Genomic DNA, 17733 nt, shown 5'->3' with positions numbered 1-17733 from the left:
CCCTATGATCCAGTAATGATCTAGGTATGTATCTAGTATGATCTAGCTATATATCCCAAAAGAACTGAAAGCAGGGTTTGGACAATATATCTGCACACCCATGTTCATAGCAGCGTTATTCACAATAGCCAAAAAGGTAGAAGCAACCCAAGTGTCCATTGATGTATAAATGGATAAGCAAAATATGGTCTATACATACGACAATTATTCAGCCTTTAAAGGGAAAGAAATTCGGATATACTACAATATGAATGAGCCTTGAGGACATGATGCTAAGTGAAACAGACCAGGCACAAAAGGACAAATACCGTATGATTCCACTTAGATGAGGTCCTGAGAGCAGTCAAATTCATAAAGACAGAAAGGAGCATGGCGGATGCCAGGGGCCAGGGGAGAGTAGAGTGGGGAGTTGTTTAATGGGAACAGAGTTTCCATCTGGGACGACGAGAAGCTTCTGGAGACAGATGGTTATGGTAATGGTTGCATTACAGTATGAACGTATTTAATGGCACTGAACTGTACATTTAAAAATAATTAAGATGGTAAAGTTCACATTATCTGGATTTTACCACAATTTAAAAAAAAAAAAAGGACAAGGCAGATCTTCATATGTCAACATGGGAAGGTGCCCAAGGGCCCTATGAGGTGAAGAAGGATGTGGCGGAGCAAGATCCTGGTGAAGTTGTGTTTGTCTTAAAAACATTTGCCATTAGCTTAAAAAAAAATGTTTTTAATTACACATAGTGTCGATGGTGCAGGAAAACAAACACTCTTACAAACTTCTAGTGGCCGTGTAAAGTGGCAGAACCTCTAGTTGTAATTTGGCCCAGAAACGTCGCTGAGCCCAGAAATGCTGGGCTTATACTACAAAGATACTCACAGCTGCACAAAGAAGAATGGCCATAGTAATAGCAGGAGTGTGTGGACAGTGTCAGTGGCTACCATCACCAGGGAATACTGTGCCGCTGCTGGGGAAGAGGATGAGGGAGAGGATCTAGACTAGGATGAGGTCTAGAGGACGAGGGAGATCCTGGATGAGGGAGAGGATCTAGCCCAGCACTGTCCCACAGAACTTTCTGGAATGATGGCAATGTTCTACATCTGTGCTGTGCCCTATGGGAGCTACAAGCCATATGTGGCCAGTGAGAACTTGAGGCTAGTGTGATGGAGGAAATGAATTTTTAATTTTATTCAATTTTAATTAAATTTAAAGAGCCTCCTGTGATTGGTGAGTACCGCACTGAACAACACGCATCTAGAACCAAGATCTCTCATTAAGAGAAAAAAGCCAAGTGCGGGCCAGAATGCGTGGTGTGCAAACCCCCACAGAATTGAGAGGAGGTGCAGGAATTCACCCATGTGTGTGTTTGAGGAGGTTTCTCCCAATGGAAGGGCCATAAGAAACTGGCGACCAGGGGCAGCCTAGGGCCCGGGGTGCTCTGAATACTGCTCTGTGATAACACACCCCAAAACTTAGCAGCTTAACACAACCGCCATTTGGGTTGCTCCCAACCCTGTGGGTCAGAAATCTGGGCAACTGTCTCTGCTCCAGTGCCGGCTGCTGGCTGGAATGTCCAAGGTGATGCCTTTACCCCATGTGTGACATCTCGGCTAGGACGGCCCAGATGGTTGATGGTGGGCTGGAGCGTATGTCTGCCAGCTTAGTCCTCGGTCCCTCGGTTCCCCGTTATGTAGTCTCTCCCTCCCCACGTGGTCCTCCCAGCACAGTAGCCACCCCTCTTATACAGCAGCTGGCCTCCCCCAGAGCACAAACACGAAAGCTGCTAGGCCTTCTTTAGGTTTAAGTTCAAAACTGGCACCACCATTCGTCCTATAGGTGGGACTACACAGGGGCACGCACACCAGGGGCAGGTTCACTGGAAGCCACGAAAGTAAGTCTTCCATGGGAAGAGGGCTGGGGGCTGACGTGGGAGGTGAAGGAAGACCTACATTTTTTTTTCTAGCTTTAAAACGTTCATAACGGATATGTGTTACCTTATTATGTGTTTGAGTTTAGAAAGCCATGTTACATGGTCCTGCCTCCACACCTTTGCCTGTGCTGTTCCCTCTGCCTCAACACCCTTCCCTTCCACCTGCAGCGGAGACAATGCCCGGAGAAGCTTTCCCTGAATGCCCAAGTCAAATGACTCCCTGTTTCCTCTGCACTCCCCACACTTTGTGCCTCCAGAATCTCATTCTGCCCCTACTGGAGTTAGTTTCGGGTAATCTGCCTCTCCCGGCAGCCCCTTAAGGTCGGCCTAATCTAGGTCATGTCTGTACACACGTATACATACACACAGTGAAATCATGCAGGTGCTGAGTACGTGCTCAGTGATTTGGGGACCCAACCACTTGCCTGACCCACAATCTCCCCACCCCACTAGGCCTTTGCGGGCGTCTGTGGGCGCACTGTCTAGAATCGTCACCAGGTGGCAGTAGAGCCCAGCCTCCGACCTCCCCAGCGCCTCTGAGCTGAGAAAGCCCCCCGCAGGTTGAAAAGCTTGAGAGGTCAGAGAGGCCAGGGCAAGGGGCCCCAAGCCCAGCTTTGAGGATAAATTGCCCATCCTTATTGCCCGCTCCCCTCCTCAACTTCAAAATTTGCCTCCCCCCAAGCAAACTGACTTTAATTAGTGGTGTACCAACTACTGGTGGATGCAAACACCTACAAAATCCGCACGGAGTGAAAGATACCAGACACAAAAGAGTACACCCTGCACGCTTCCTTTTATATGAGGCTCTAGAATAGGCAAAGTTCATCTACGGCGGCAGCAAACATCAGAACAGCGGCTCCCTCAAACTGGGGGATGGGCAGGCTCGAATGGGGAAGCATGAGGGACTTTCTGAGGTGATGGTAGATGTTCTGTACTAGTATCCTACGGGGGCCATAACAAAATGCCACCACGAATTAGGCAGGTTAAAACAACGTACGTTTATGCTCCAACAGTCCCGGAGGTCGGAAGCCTGAAATCAGGCCCACGCTCCCTCCGAAGGCTCTGGGGAAGAATCCTTCCTTGCCTCTTCCATTCCTGGGCTTGTCACGGCATCCCTCCAGTCTCTGCCTCTGTCTCTGCATGCCCTTCTTCCCCCTATGTGTCCACGTCCAAATCTCCTTCTCCTTTCCCTTATAAAGACGCCAGTCATCAGATTTAGGGTCCACCCTTATCCTGGATGATCTCATCTTAACTCGGTTACATCTGCGAGACCCTATTTCCAAATCAGGTCACATTCACAATTACCAAGAGTTAGGACTCTCTGAGGAACTCGATTCAACCCACTTCATGTTCTCTATCTCGGAAAGAGTTTGGGCAACACAGGTAGATGCGCTCACCAAAAATAATCAAAAATACACCCAGGATTTGTGCATTTCACTGAATATAAGTTTTCCAGACAGAAACAAATGTTGAACTCTAGCTAATGATAGGTATGCCGAAGTCTTTAGGGGTGAGGTGTGCTGCGGTCTGCAACTCACTGCATTCAGTTGTCCTGGCTTTTTAAATCAGGAACAATCCCTCGGTCTTTCTCATTCATGACCTTGACACTTCCGAAGAGGACAGACCGGTTATCTTGCAGAATGTCCCTCCTGTGGCTCTGTCTGAAATTCCTCATGGTTAGAGGCACCCTCTGCACCTTTGTCAGGAACCACCCAACTGGTGGTGTGCCTGTCCTCCTTGATGCTTGCCATCAGGAGACACCCAAGAGCCATGGTCCCCTTACTGGTGATGTCAATATTGGTCACGTGGTCAATGGGGAGATATTCTTAAACCGTCTGACTATCCTGTTAATCCTCCCACGTTCACTAATTTTTCACAGTTTCACTGATTTTCACTAATTTTAACATCATGTATGATGTTTGCCTCAATCGGTCTATTGCTATGTAATAAATGACCCCCAAACACAGCAGCTTAAGGCAACAATCATTCATTTTTCTCATCATGAGTTTGACTAGAAGGTTCTGGCTGGGGGTGTCTCAGGAGGCTGCAGTCAAGATGTCAGCTGGGGCTGCCATTATCTGAAAGCTCAACGACACTGGGGCCTCGGCAGCCAAGAGGAATATAATGCGAGCCGTACGTGAAAACCACATGCTTAACTTTTAGTTCTCCAGTAGGCACAGTTTAAAAAGCAGAAAAAGATAGGGGCGAAATTCATCTTTGTAGTATACTGTATTTAATTCAATGGAACTCAAATCGCATTCCAACACGTTCTCAATAGGAAAAATTATTGACGTATCTGACATCTTTTCTCAAGCTGTCTTTGAAATTCAGTGTATATTTCTCACGGCACATTCTGATTTGGACTGGCCATAGCCAACGCGTAACAGCCATTGGTGGCTAGTGACTCGTGTGGGACAGCTCAGCGCGGAGGCACTTGCTTCCAAGATGACTTACTTACAGGACTGTTATGGGAGGCTTCGGTCCCCCACCATGTGGGCCTGCTAGTTGGGCTGCCTGAGTGTCCCCATGACATGGAAGCTGTCTTCCCCTGGAGAGAGTGATGGCAGAGAGCGGCAAGGAGGAAGCACCTGCCTTTTACGGACCTCATTCTCTGACACAGCATTGCTTCTACCGTATTCTACCATCCAAACCAAATCACTGAGTCCAGCCCCCACACAAGGGAAAGTGAATGAGATTCCACCTCTTGAGAAGAACGGAGATAAAAGAGTAAGTCAAAGAATTGGTGGCATATCTTAAAATCGTCATACTACCATTTGTTTATTCATTTATATCAGGAGGGACCTGTGGATTTTATGTGATCCCAGGGGTAATAAATCCATCACCACCATTACTTATTTTGATGCACAAAGTGACCTAGATTCAGCCAGCCTAAGTCACTTTTCACTGGCTCCCAGGTCTTTCCACCACGTCCCCATCATTCTCTGGGCATTCCCTTATTTCTGGGACAAGATGTTCCAGGCTCCATTCCTACTTGTCTTAACCCAGCCCCGGTTCCATTTACAGGAGAATGGCATTTTGAAACCAGAATCTGGGCGCTGTCCAACTTTTTTATTTTTACCAATCTCATAGGCATAAAGGGATGTTTCCTGGTTGTTTTCATTCACATATCCTATTACTAATGAGTTCGAGCCTGCTTCATTTGCTGGTAGTTTTCCTCTTCTGTAAATTGCTCTCCATATCCATTGTCCCTTTTCCTTGGGGGCTGCTGTCTTTTCCGCTGTTATTCATTTGCAAGTTTCCTGTATATTCTGCAATGTCTTCACACTCTGACACCTGCCTATTTACTCTGTCTGTGACATCCTTCAGCCAGAATTCCTTAATTTTTATGTTATCAGGGTAATGCCTTTTATACATTTGCAGGGTTTTTTTGTTGTAAAATACAGACAACATATAATTTACCATTTTAGTGGCTTTTAAGGATACAATTCAGTGGCATTAGCTACAATCACAGTGTTGTGCAACCATTACCACCATCCATCTCTGGAACTTTCTCATCTCCCTAAATGGAAACTCTGTCCTCCTCCTCCCCCAGCCTCTGGAAACTTCTATTCCACTTTCTGTCTCTATGGCTGTGAGTGCTCTGGGTACTTCGAGTAAGTGGAACCATACAATATTTGTCCTTTTGTGTCTGGCTTATTTCCCCTGGATAATGTCTTCAAGGTTCATCCACGTGGTAGCCTAAAGGCTAAATAATATCCCATCATTCGGACAAACCACATTTTGTGCATCCATCCACCTGTCGACGGATATCTGCATTGTTTCCGCCCTTTGCTGTGGTGAATGATGCTGCTGGGAGCAGGTGTACGAGAATGTGAGTTCATGTTCAATTCTTTTAGGGATAAACCTAAAAGTGGAATTGGGGATCATATGGTATTTCTATGTTTTCACTTTTCAAGGAACTGCCAAACTGCTTTCCACACCAGCGGCCCCGTTTTGCATTCCCACCAGCACTGAGCAAGGGGTCCAGGGTCCTCACATCCTCACAGGTACACGTTATTTTCCACTGTTCTTTTATGAGAGGCATCCTATGGGGTGCGAAGTGGTATCCTCTTGCGGTTTTGACTTGCGTCTCCCTCATGATACCGAGCATCATTTCATATGCACACTGGCCATCAGAAGGGTTTTTTGGGGGGAGAGGTGTCTATTCAAGCTCTTTGAGCATTTCTGAATCAGGTTCTTTATGCTTGTGCTTAATTTAAAAAGTCTTTTCTCAGGGCACCTGGGTGGCTCAGCCATTAAGCATCTGCCTTTGGCTCAGGTCATGATCCCAGGGTCCTGGGAATCGAGCCCCGCATCGGGCTCCCTGCTTGGCGGGAAGCCTGCTTCTCCCTCTCCCACTCCCCTTGCTTGCGTTCCCTCTCTCGCTTCTCTCTCTGTCAAATAAATAAAATTTTTAAAAATCTTTAAAAAAATAAAAAGTCCTTTCTCACCTCTAGGCATAGAGTGACTTTCTGACTATTCTTCCACCAATTGGGGAGTGCTTTTTTGGAGTGAAATATATATAATATTTATCATTTTAACCATTTGAAAGCGAACAATGCAGTGGCATTAATTACATTCACAATATCTTGTACCCATCACCACTGTCAATACCCAAAACTTTTCCATCGTCCCCAACACAAACTCTGTCCCTATTGAACAATAACATTCTGTCCTCCCCCTCTCCAGCTTCTAGCAGTCACCATTCTACTCTCTGTCTGTATGAATCTGCCTATAATTGTTCTTCTGTGTCAGCTTATTTCCCTTAGCATAACACTTTCAGGAGCCCTCCACTTGTAGCATGTGTCAAAATTGCATTCCTTTTTTTTTTTTTAAGATTTTATTGAGAGAGAGAGAGAGAGCACACGTGCATGCAGGGGAGAGGAGGAGAGAGAGAATTTCAAGCAGATTCCGCACTAAGCACAGAGCCTGATGTGGGGCTCAATCCCATGACCTATGAGATCACGACCTGAGCTGAAACCGAGAGTCAGATGCCTAACCAACTGAGCCACCCAGATGCCCTAGATTAGTTATTGTTGGAACATCAAGTACTTATGATGGGGGTGACTGAGAATCTCACCCAGGCACTAAGATACACCAAGCCCTGAGTCCTGCCCTCACAGGGCTTACAGTCTACTGGCAGAGCAGGTGGGGGGAGACAACAGACAAACAGGCATATGGGATAATTTCAGGTATTGATAATATGATAAAGGAAAATAAAGCAGGAGCTGGATCTGTGTGGGTGGCAGCATCATCATAGGGCATGTCTGAGGAGGTCTGAGCAGAAGCCAGGAGGAGTCACATCCTGTGTGTAGAGAATGCATGTAAAATACCAGTGGAAGGTGTGGACACATAGTAAATGCTCAGCTAATGGCAGCTCCCAGTCCTATCATAGAGATGTGTTTCCAGTTTTGCTGAGTGGCACAGGCCCTGGGCTACTGTAACATTTCCTCCTCCCTTGCTCCCTCCAGCGTAGAGGTGGCAATGACTTCTGCTGCAAATTTCTGAGCTTTCTCACACTCTCCTTTTTGACTTTTGGGCTCCGCCACCACCTCTGTCACCCATTCCCTGTTGGAAGGTCTCTCCGTTTAAATGCACAGTGGTTTCCTCTCCTGCTACAAGGAAGGGATCTGAGAGCCAACTGGCAGGTGAGCAGTAGAGCAGACTTTTAAGCAGCCCCTTCTCCCTTCTTGAAGCTAAAGCCCTGGTGCTGTAGACAGGAGAGGCAGCTGGGGGCTGGGGACCAGGCCCGGTTTTGTCCTAGCTCTGCCACTTGTCAGCTCTGCAAACTTTATCAAGTCACGTCCCTTCCCTGAAGCCTGTTTTCTCCCCTGTCCTGTGGGGAAAAGGATTACACTCTTTGACACAGGGCATTCTGAGGGTTTGATGGGGTGTGGCGTGGACAGCCACAACCTTAAGAAAGAATAGTAAAGAGGAGACTTCCCATACCAGCCGAAAGAGGCACATGCCAGCATAATATAAATAGTGGGGCGCTGGCACACAGAGACACAGGCCAACGCGGGAACGCAGGGGGGCTGGAGCTGACCACAGTTGCCTGAGAACCTCAGTGCATGGAACCATAGCCTGCCCAGGAAAGGGGAGATGGTTCAGGGAATGCTGTTGGGAAACTGGCCCCGAAAAAAACGGCAAACAAAGGCAGACTCTCCATGTGGATTAAAGTCTTAACACAAAGGGTGGAAATCATAAAATTAGTCAAGTTATAGACACATGGTGGAATATTGCTCAGCCATATAAAGGAATGAGATTTGGGGGTGCCTGGGTGGCTCAGTCGTTTGAGCCCTATATGCTGGGCGGGGTGTCTGCTTGAGATTCTCTCCCTCTGACCCTCCTCCCACACGCTCACACGCACTCTCTCTGTCTCAAATAAATAAATCTTTAAAAAAACTAATGAATGAATTCTCTCATCAAATCCTTAGTAGACATCCATAAGGTGGGCCCGTGGGCCCATATGTTATAGAAGAAGAAACTGAGGCACAGAGAAAGTCCCAACTCGGCCCACACTCCCCTAGGTAGGAAGTAGTGAAGCTGGAATTAGAACCCAGGCCACCTCCTTGCCTTGGTGCCTTCCTTCCAAATCTCTCCTTGCTCTGTGGCTTCCCACGCTACCCTCACAGCCACCCTGAACCACTCTGGTTCTGGGAATTCCCAGTGCCTCAAGGAGCTGGGCTGCAGTTTCATTTTGTGCCAGGAGGTGTCACCAGAGAATTCTTGGTGGTCACAGTCCGCGGTCAGCACCCCAAAGCATGAATGTGCCATTGTTTATCTCATTACCTTAAGGATATTTCCATGTTTCTCCTCCACAAACGAAGGTACAGCTATATCCTAGCACCTGTGGTCACGAGCTTGGAGGTGAGAATTTCTCTGGGAATGTATTTCTAGAAATGGCATTGCAAAGATCAGCGAACATTTTTAAATTGCACGGATTCCACGTGAACTTGCTAAGCCGGGTGTACAGCTGAGGCGGGTGGGGCCCACCGAGGGCACATGGGTTACCCAGGAGCCCACGGCAAGTTAGTACAATGGCCAGGTCTGAAACTGGCTCCTCTGGCCACAGATTTTGCACTGCATTTGGTCGGACGCTCCCACCGAGGCACAAAGGCCATCTCTGCACTTTTATATGTGTACGGACCTGTATCTGACTGTTCCTTCTGTCATTCAGTCATCCACTCACTCACTTAACAAATACATTGGTGAGACACCAGATGCATGCTGTTCAAGAACGGCTCAAATACACTGGCTATTATATAAGACTGATGAATCACAGACCTGTACCCTTGAAACAAATCATACATTATATGTTAAGTAATTGAATTTAAATTTTAAAAATGAATAAATAAATGGCTCAAAGAACAAGTGTCTCCTAGACAAGAAAATAATTTATCTTCCTCTCTTACATTAATCTGGAGAAAAGCAGGCCTGGGTTGGATGGTGGCTTTATGGTATCAAGGTCCCAGACTCTTTCTTTTTCTCTTTTTTAAAGATTTTATTTATTTATTTATTTATTTAGAGAGCATGAGTGGGGGGAGGGGCAGAGGGAAAGGAGGCTCTCAAGCAGTCTCCATGCTGAGTGCAGAGACCAATGCGGGGCTCCATCTCATAACCTGAGTTGAAATCAAGAGTCAGATGCTCAACCGACTGAGCCACCCAGGCACCCTGGGACCCAGACTCTTTCTATCTTATAGCTCATCCATCTTCAACTGGCAGTTTCCATCTCATGGCCCAATGTGGCTGCTCTAACACTGCCATCACATCTACATTCCTGCCAGTGGGAAGTAGAGAAAAGGAAGCAGAAGTCAACCTCTTTAAGGGCACAAACTAGAAAGTTTTGTGCCACTTGCACTCTCATCCGATTGGCCAGAATTAGTCACATGTCCTATACTGCTGCAAGGGAGGCTGGAACAGTAGTCAGTAGCTAACATACCTGGGCAGCTATGCTTTCTGGGGTTTACAACCAATGAATATATTGTCCACTCTCTGCCACCCATAATTTTTCTGAGCACCTACCACGTGTGAGAGAAGTTGCAGCAGACTAGAAATAGCCCAGACTTTGGAATTTGACTCATCTTGGGTTGAATCACAATTCTGCCTTTCCCAGCTCTGTGTCATGACCTCTCTGAGCCTTAGTGTCCTCATTTATAACATGGAGATAAGAGAGTAAGTGTGCTCGTGCCATGCGAGAGCATGTGGACTTAGCCTTGGGCCTGGCATACAGTTGGCACCAAAGGAATGGCAGCTGCTTTTCCAATGAACTAGACCCTAAGCTGGGCTCCCAGGGGCCAGAGGTGACTCAGCAGAGGCTCTGCCCTCGATTCCAATGGGGAGACATTCCCGGGCAGCCTCCTGTAAATAAAAGCCCAGAGACTGGTCAGCACATAATCCCAATGCGTCAATTGTGCATGAGTCAGAAGGAGTTATGCCCATAAGTCATAAAGTAGCAGCTGGACCCAAGATAACTGGCATCCTTCCAATCCCACCCCTCCCCCAACCCCGTTTTACAGAAGAGCAAACAGAGCTGAGGGAAGAGCCGTGACCACAGCGTGACTCCACGGTTTTATTTTATCAGTCTCCTCCTAATAGGACACGTGGATTAGTTCCCGTTTGGAGTGATCATAAAGAGTTTTGGCTGGGCCTCCCTACGCCTAGAGGAGTGGGGGTTTTCCAGGGTAGCTGGGGAGAAATAGAATTGCTGGGGTGAATTGGAGGCCCATAGGGTGCTCCAGGTGCAGCAAAGGGAGGTGTCTCTCCGCCAACTTACTTGCAGGTCAGAGTTTCTCAACCTCAGCACTACTGACATTTTGGGCCAGAGAATTCTCTATCCTGCACATGGTAGGACATTTAGCAGCATCCCTGGCTTCTCCACCCATGAGATGATAATAGCATATCACTCCCCCCACTTGTGACAACCACAAATGTCTCAAGACGTTGTCAAATGTCCCACAGGGGTCAAAAGCATCCCCAGTTGGACACCACTGCTTGAGATATACAGAGCCAACAAGTAGGAATTCTAAGCACAGATTCTCTAAGCAGATTTATGGATGTTAATGATTTTCTTCTCTTCAAGCAGGTGCATATTTTTTCTTTTTGGAAGGGGTACAATGACCTTGGTGGTCACTAAAGATTTCAGGTCATTATGGGTACAGTTAGTGGTATTTGAATATGGACAATAAAAATTATATTATAACCTTCTGCGAATGTTAAATTTCCTGATTTTGAAACCTGTTTCAAACCCATGGCCACATATGAGAACATCCTTGTTCTTAGGAAAAGCACAGTGAAATATTTAGGGGTAAAAGGACATTGTGTCTGTGACTGACTCTCAAATGGTTTAGAAAAATTATACACACACAGAGAAAATGATAAATCAAGTGTAGCAAAATGTGGATTTTTGGGGGATCCGAGTGAAGGAGATATGGAAGCTTTACTGCACTGGTCTAACAACTCTTCTGTAAAATTAAAATTATCTTAGAAATTATGATTTTAAAAGGATCTTGTCATACTCAGCTATGTTTTATTCTAGTTTTTAAAACATGGCTTTAATCTGTTATTCCCGGGACTCTGAATTACTCCTGTTCCCTGAATAGTACACCGAGTACCTTCACAGTTCATGGCCCTTGATCTTGCCACACCTGCTGCCCAACATACCCTCCCTCACCTTTTCTCCCTGATGAAATCTTACTCATCTTCAGGCAAGTTAACTTTTCTGAGCCTTAGTTTTTTTTCCTGTAAAATGAAGCCAAAGAGCAAGTGTGCATAAAATATTCTGCTCACAGAAACAGCCACCTTCAAATACCAGCCCCTACACCTTTCTCCCCAATCCCACACTGATACTGATCCCTATGCTCAGCAAGTAAGAAGGAGGATGTAAAATAAAAACAGAGGATGTATCGGTTTCCTATAACTGCGAAGTCCAGAAGAAGATCACACACAGTTCAGGAAAGGTTTGCTCTATTAATGCTAATAATAATAGCTAAAATGTATCACCAGGCACTCTTCTAACCACAATATATGTATTAGCTTATCTTCACAACAGCCCCACAAGGTAGGCATACTCTTATTATCCTCATTTTCCACATTAGGAAACTGACATCCTGGGAGAATAAATAATTTGCCCATGGTCACACAGCACACAAGTGGTGAGGCTGAGACTTAAACCTAGTCTGTCTGACTGGTAGGGAGGACCACTTTCAGGTAAGGCTTGATCCAGCCACTCAAAGATCTCACCAAGGACCTGATTTCTCTTGGTCTTTCCTCTCTGCCTTCTCCAGCAAACTCACCCTAAAGATGACCCCCTTATGGCTGCCAGCAGATTCTGATAAAACTTGCTTCTCATTCACATCCATGGGGGAAAAGCATCTACCTCCCAAGACACTTAGATTCCTGGATCCATGAAATTCCATAGCAGGATCCTGAAACTCACTCTGATTAGGCCATCTGAAGTCACACACCCATCTCCAAACCAATCACCATGTCCCAGGTGGCCAGACAATATCGCTTGGCTTATATTAAAGAGGCAGAGTCCGTCCCATACAAACCACAGGCTGAGAAAGCAGGCAAGAGAGATTCCTCCAAAAATTCAGGGTATTGTTTCCATGAAGGAGGGGGAATGGGTGTGGGCAACCAGAAGCAGATGTCTCCATCCCCATGACTCACACATACAATAAAACACTTTAAAATGTAGGAAAAAGGAAGGCTTAGTTTGGGGATGGCTGTGCCATAGCCCAGGCATGCGCCATCTGGTCAGTGTAGTCTGGCCATGACCCTCCAGGGAAAGAGGCCTTCCTGTCCATAGCCACGCCCTGCGGTGGTAGCAGGGTCAAGAGGCAGGCACCCTCAGAGGTTGGCAAACAGCTTGCCCCAGGCTAGAGCACAGCATGGGGCACTTCCTTCCGGGTAGGAGGCCCTGCTGGAAACAGGGGAGATGGTAAGAGAGGTTCCCATAGACTGACTTAGGGAGCAAGCAGCCCAGCTGGGCACACAGAGCCTCTAGGGGTAGCGGGATAGCTGGCATCCTGACCGCACAGCCGCACCCCCCACACCCTTGTCTCTGAGACTCTTTTCACAGCCAGGAAACTCTGACACCCTTGGTCCTTCCACCAGGCTATGACCTGGACCTTTTAAGCCCCTGTGGGCCCCAAGCCCACTTTTTCTTAACAGCCCACACATTCAGTCAATCATTAAAGCTCATAAGGCTCCTTCCCACCCCAGGGCTTTTGCACTGGCTTTTTGCTCTGTCCAGAACACTATTCCCCTGTAGTCCCACATGGCTCCCTCGATCCCCTCCTTTAATCTGCTCACCTTCTATCTTTAGTCTATCACCTTCTCAGTGAGGCATTCCCTGGCTACCCTGTTAACTACTCAACCTGCCCTCCATCCTCCCAGTTTCCAAGCCTCCTTACCCTGCTTTGTTGTTGTTGTTTTGTTGTTTTCCCATGTCGGCATAGTTTAGTACTTAGTAATTATTGTCCATCTCCCCCTCCCACTCCCCAGGTGTCAACGCCAGGAGGCAGAGATTTTTGTCTTCTCTCTTTCCTGTTACGTTTCCAGTACCTACAGCAGGTCCTGCCTAGTAATACATGCTCGATAAATATTTGATGGATGAATAAATGAACAGTAAAAATTAAAATTATAGTGAAGCTCACTTTTGCAGTCAATTTGTGTTGTTTGGAGCCTACGTAAATACGCATGAGGCAGGATCTTAAACGTTCTCCTCAACATAGGGCGCTGTGTGTCACTAGGAACAATTCTCAGGAATGAGACTCCATTCCCCACAGGTCCCTCAGCTCCCAGCACAGGGCCAGCTGGGGCAGATGCTGAAAACGTTCACCCAGCAGAAGCACACTCAGACGGATAAAGAGGATGCATAAGGAGGTGGGAGAAGGAATCTGCTGGCACAAGCCCCCATCACAGCCTCCCTTGACCTCCAGCCCCCTCACCCATCATCCCTGCAGACCTTTCTTACTCATCTCCCTTCCCTCTAGATTCACCTCATTCTAACCCACCTCCTCTCAGCAACTAGAGGGAGCTTCTCAAAGCACAAATTGGATCTTCAACTCTGCGGGGCGCCCTGGTGCTGCCTTTGGAAAGGTCACAATTCCTGTGTGGGGCACCAAGCATGCCCGGGCCCCCATAGAACTTCCATTTCTCTACAACTCTCCGCTCATGCTATACTCCAGCCTAGCTGATTGGTTTTTCTTCGATTCAGTGAGTAGAACAATTTCTCACCACTGGGTCTGTGCACATGCTATTCCCTGTGTCTGGAAGACCCTCATACCTCACCTGACTCCCCTTCCCCAGCCAGTTCTTACTTAACTTCAGATGTCAGCTCAGGTATCCCCTCCTCCAGGAAGCCATCCCTGATTTCTCACCCTGAGGTAGGTAGCCATTATGTATGCATTCCAAAAACTCTCTGTTTGCCTCTTTCATTCATGCATTAATTCAACACTTATTTGGCCTAAATGGTGCATAATGATGTGGCTCCTTCATACCTCTCTGATCCCACCTTCCCCCATTTTCCTCTCGCCCTCTGCTCCATCTATACAAGCCTCCTTACTGTCCCTTGAGCACGCCAAGCATGCTCCTGCCTCGGGGCCTCTGCACTTCTTCTCTGGGTATCCTCTTGGCAGCTCCTTCACTTCCTTTAGGCCTCTGTTCAACTGCCACCTCCACGGAGAGGCCTTCCTGACACCTTCTGCTCCCCATCTGATGAAGCACTCCCTGTCATTCTCCACCCATCTCTGCAGCCTGCTTCACTTCTCCACATCATTGGTCCCTACCTGAAATTAGATTATCTTTTTACCTGTTTATTGTCTGTCCCTCTTGCATATCTAAGAGCAGGGCCCTCACATGTCTTGTTTGCTGCTGTACCGTCAGCATTTCACAAAATATCTGGCCCACAGCAATTCTCAGTAAAGGTCTGATGAATAAATGAATGGAGCGATCCAGATCAACAGGACTTGACGCAAGCCAGCAGGGCTCCATCCCCCAACACTGTGACACCTTGGGGGTGTCCATCTCCAGCAGCTTTGTAGCAGGAGGAACCAAAGAAGAGAGACCTAAAGGAGGAGAAGGAGCCAGCCACATGCCTCTCCAGGGAGACCATTCACCAGGAAGCATATACAGTGAGTGCAAAGGCCCTGCGGCAGGATGACAGTGGAAGATGTCAGGAGACAAGGCTGGAGAGTCAGCAGGGCCCAGATCAGCAGGGCCTTGAATGTCAGGTGAGGGTGTGGATCTCATCCTAACACCTTCATAGTCAAGTGTAACACACAGGGGAGGTGATGAACATTTCTGCAGTGTCTCCTGCCTGCCAGGTACCCTACCTCTCATTGTGTTCACTGTGAACATTACAAAAGCCTATGAAGCATTCTCTTTCCATTTAACGAAGGAAAACGGACCTACATAGGCTCAGAAACAGACTCCAAGTTTCGAAAGCTGGGCTCCTTCCTTTGCCCAGCACTGCCTTTGACCTTTGCCCCGCTCACCTATCCCCAGCTGAGGCCTGTGATTCCGCCCCTTCCCTCCTTTCTGGGTTTGCTCTAACTTGGTAACCAAAAGTGCATGTCATTCTCGAGGCCAGAAAAACAACTTGATGCCCACTTGACATCTCTGCTTGGAACATCCACCATGCATCTCACGCGCAATACACCCAAAACAGGACTGCTGGTCTCTCCCCCTCCCCAAACATGCTCCCATTGTGTTCTCTCGCAGCTCAGTCAACAGCACTTCCACCCTCCCAGTGGCTCCAGCCCGGAACCTGGGAGTCATCCTCGACTTCCATTTCCCTCACCCCCATAACTCATCAACCAGCAAACGCTGGCCGCTCCCCCTTCAAAAACACATCCAGAATCAAGCACTTCTCCACGTCCACGATCACCCCAGTCTGACCCTCCATCCACTCCTACCTGAGCCATCACAGTCACCTCCTTCTGGTGTCCTGCCTCTGCACGGTCCCTGAGTCCATTCCTTGCAGGCAGCCAGAGAGACCCTATTAAAATGTAAAGTCAAGGTCACTGCACAACTCTTTACCAGAACTGCCCAACAGAACTTTCTGTGATGATGGACATGTTGTACATCTGTACTGTCCAATTCGCTTGCCACCTGCCACATGTGACTCCTGAAATGTGCTTAGTGTAACTGAAGGTCTGAATTTTTAATCTTACTTAAATAGCCACACTCTGTTGGCAAGGCTGTGGGAAACAAGCACTCTTGAACACAGCTGTGGGAGTATAAATTAGCATGTGTTTCTAATCCCAGTATCCACCTACCTAATGATGGTTTGTCTATATCTACCAAAATGACAAAGGCATTTAACTTTTATCACAGCGATCCCACTTCAAGAGTGTGTCGTCTTGACCCACCTTCACATGCAACTGTGACATCACATAAAAAGTTGACAACATCCAAAGACAGGACCATCCAAAGATGGACCAAGCGTCCATTCAATAGGCAATTAGTTAAATGAGTTATGGTCCAGCCACACAATGGAATACGATGAAGTTGTTAAACAAATAAATAAATAAATGGAAAAAAGAATAAGGAAATACGACACCTAGGGCACGAAGAAAGGAAAAAACACAGAAACTGGACTTCATCGAAAGTAAAAACATTTTTGTGCATCAAAGGACATCATGCAAAAGTGAAAAACAAAATGAGAAACAATATTTGCAGATCATGTATCTGATAAGAGTCCAGTGTCCAGAACGCATAAAGAACTCGTACAACTCAACAATAAAAAGACAAATAATCCAATTCCTAAATGGGCGAAGAATTTGAATGAAAGCATTGGGCTGAGCCTTAGTTCACTCAGCAAGCGTTTACTGAGGTTCTACCATGTGCCGCACGCTGATCCAGACATGGGGATTCAGCTGTGAACAAAGCAAGTCCCAGCCCTCAGGAACTGGTTTTCTGGTGGGTGAGCCATGAACTGCAAGTTCATTGCCCGTGACAAGTGCTGTGAGGACAAAACATGATGATGTCACAGTGACTGGAGGAGGGAGCAACTTTGAGCAGGGAGGTCGGGAGGGGCCTCTGAGGAGGCAACATCACTGGTTATTAGGAGCCAATGAAAGGCTGTTGACTAGCTCCTGGCCTGGCGTCTAACAGATATTAAGCGCTCACCAAATCTTACAGTGACGCTTAAGGTCATTCTCATCAGTTTAGTGTCCTCTTCCTCAGGAGAACAGGAGGTCCTGGGGCTCAGGCTTCTCCTCCCTGGGCGCTCAACGCCAGCGGGCACACAGTAGGTGTACGCACGGTCCTCGTAACCTCTGCACGCGGTAAGGCTCGAGAAGCTAGCCCAGGCAGAGTGGGCCCCAGCCAGGGAGCACTGTTCGAAGTGTCCACCAAGCGCTGGCTCCCTGACCCCGGCCCGGCGCCCTTCACTCGCGCTCCTTCCACACAGGGGGCGCTTGACAGTGCGTGCTAAAGAAACGCCTGTTTCTGGGTCCGGCGGCACACGACCTATGCCCATTGCACCGGCCGGTAAACCGAGGGCGAGGTGGGCGGTGCCGCGCCCGCTCCTTCCGTGGCGCCGGCTGCTGGCCCGGGCCGGGGGCGGAGAGCTGCCGGGAGGGACGCGCCGCCGCCCCACGCTTCCGTGCCCAGCTGCGCCCAGCTGCGCTCCTGCCCCCCGAGCGCCGCGGTTGGCTGCGGCTCGGCGGCCGCTGATTGGCCATCGCGGCCCCGGCGCGGTCCCCGATTGGCTGTGACGCGCGGCCGGGCGAGGCCCCCGCCGGCGCCTCCGCCGCGCCCGGCGCTGAGCGGTCATTGGGCGGCGTGATCG

General features: G+C 48.0%; 1 protein-coding gene across 1 annotated transcript; it reads right to left on the bottom strand.

The window, feature by feature from the left end:
• Window positions 1-6902: 6902 nt before the first annotated feature.
• On the bottom strand, window positions 6903-17718 carry LOC121104567. Its single transcript, XM_040637868.1, has 3 exons — window positions 17070-17718; window positions 15854-15936; window positions 6903-7236 (listed from the first exon to the last, which is right to left on the bottom strand). The coding sequence occupies exons 1-3, from the start codon at window positions 17716-17718 to the stop codon at window positions 7186-7188; spliced, it is 783 nt and encodes a 260-aa protein (XP_040493802.1). The 3' UTR covers window positions 6903-7185.
• Window positions 17719-17733: the final 15 nt, after the last annotated feature.

The sequence above is a fragment of the Ursus maritimus genome, unplaced genomic scaffold (genome assembly GCF_017311325.1).
Source record: "Ursus maritimus isolate PB19 unplaced genomic scaffold, ASM1731132v1 scaffold_22, whole genome shotgun sequence".
In the NCBI taxonomy this organism is placed as follows: Eukaryota; Metazoa; Chordata; class Mammalia; order Carnivora; family Ursidae; genus Ursus; species Ursus maritimus.
Note: the sequence above shows the minus strand (reverse complement) of the source record. Positions and strands in the feature narration are given on the sequence as shown.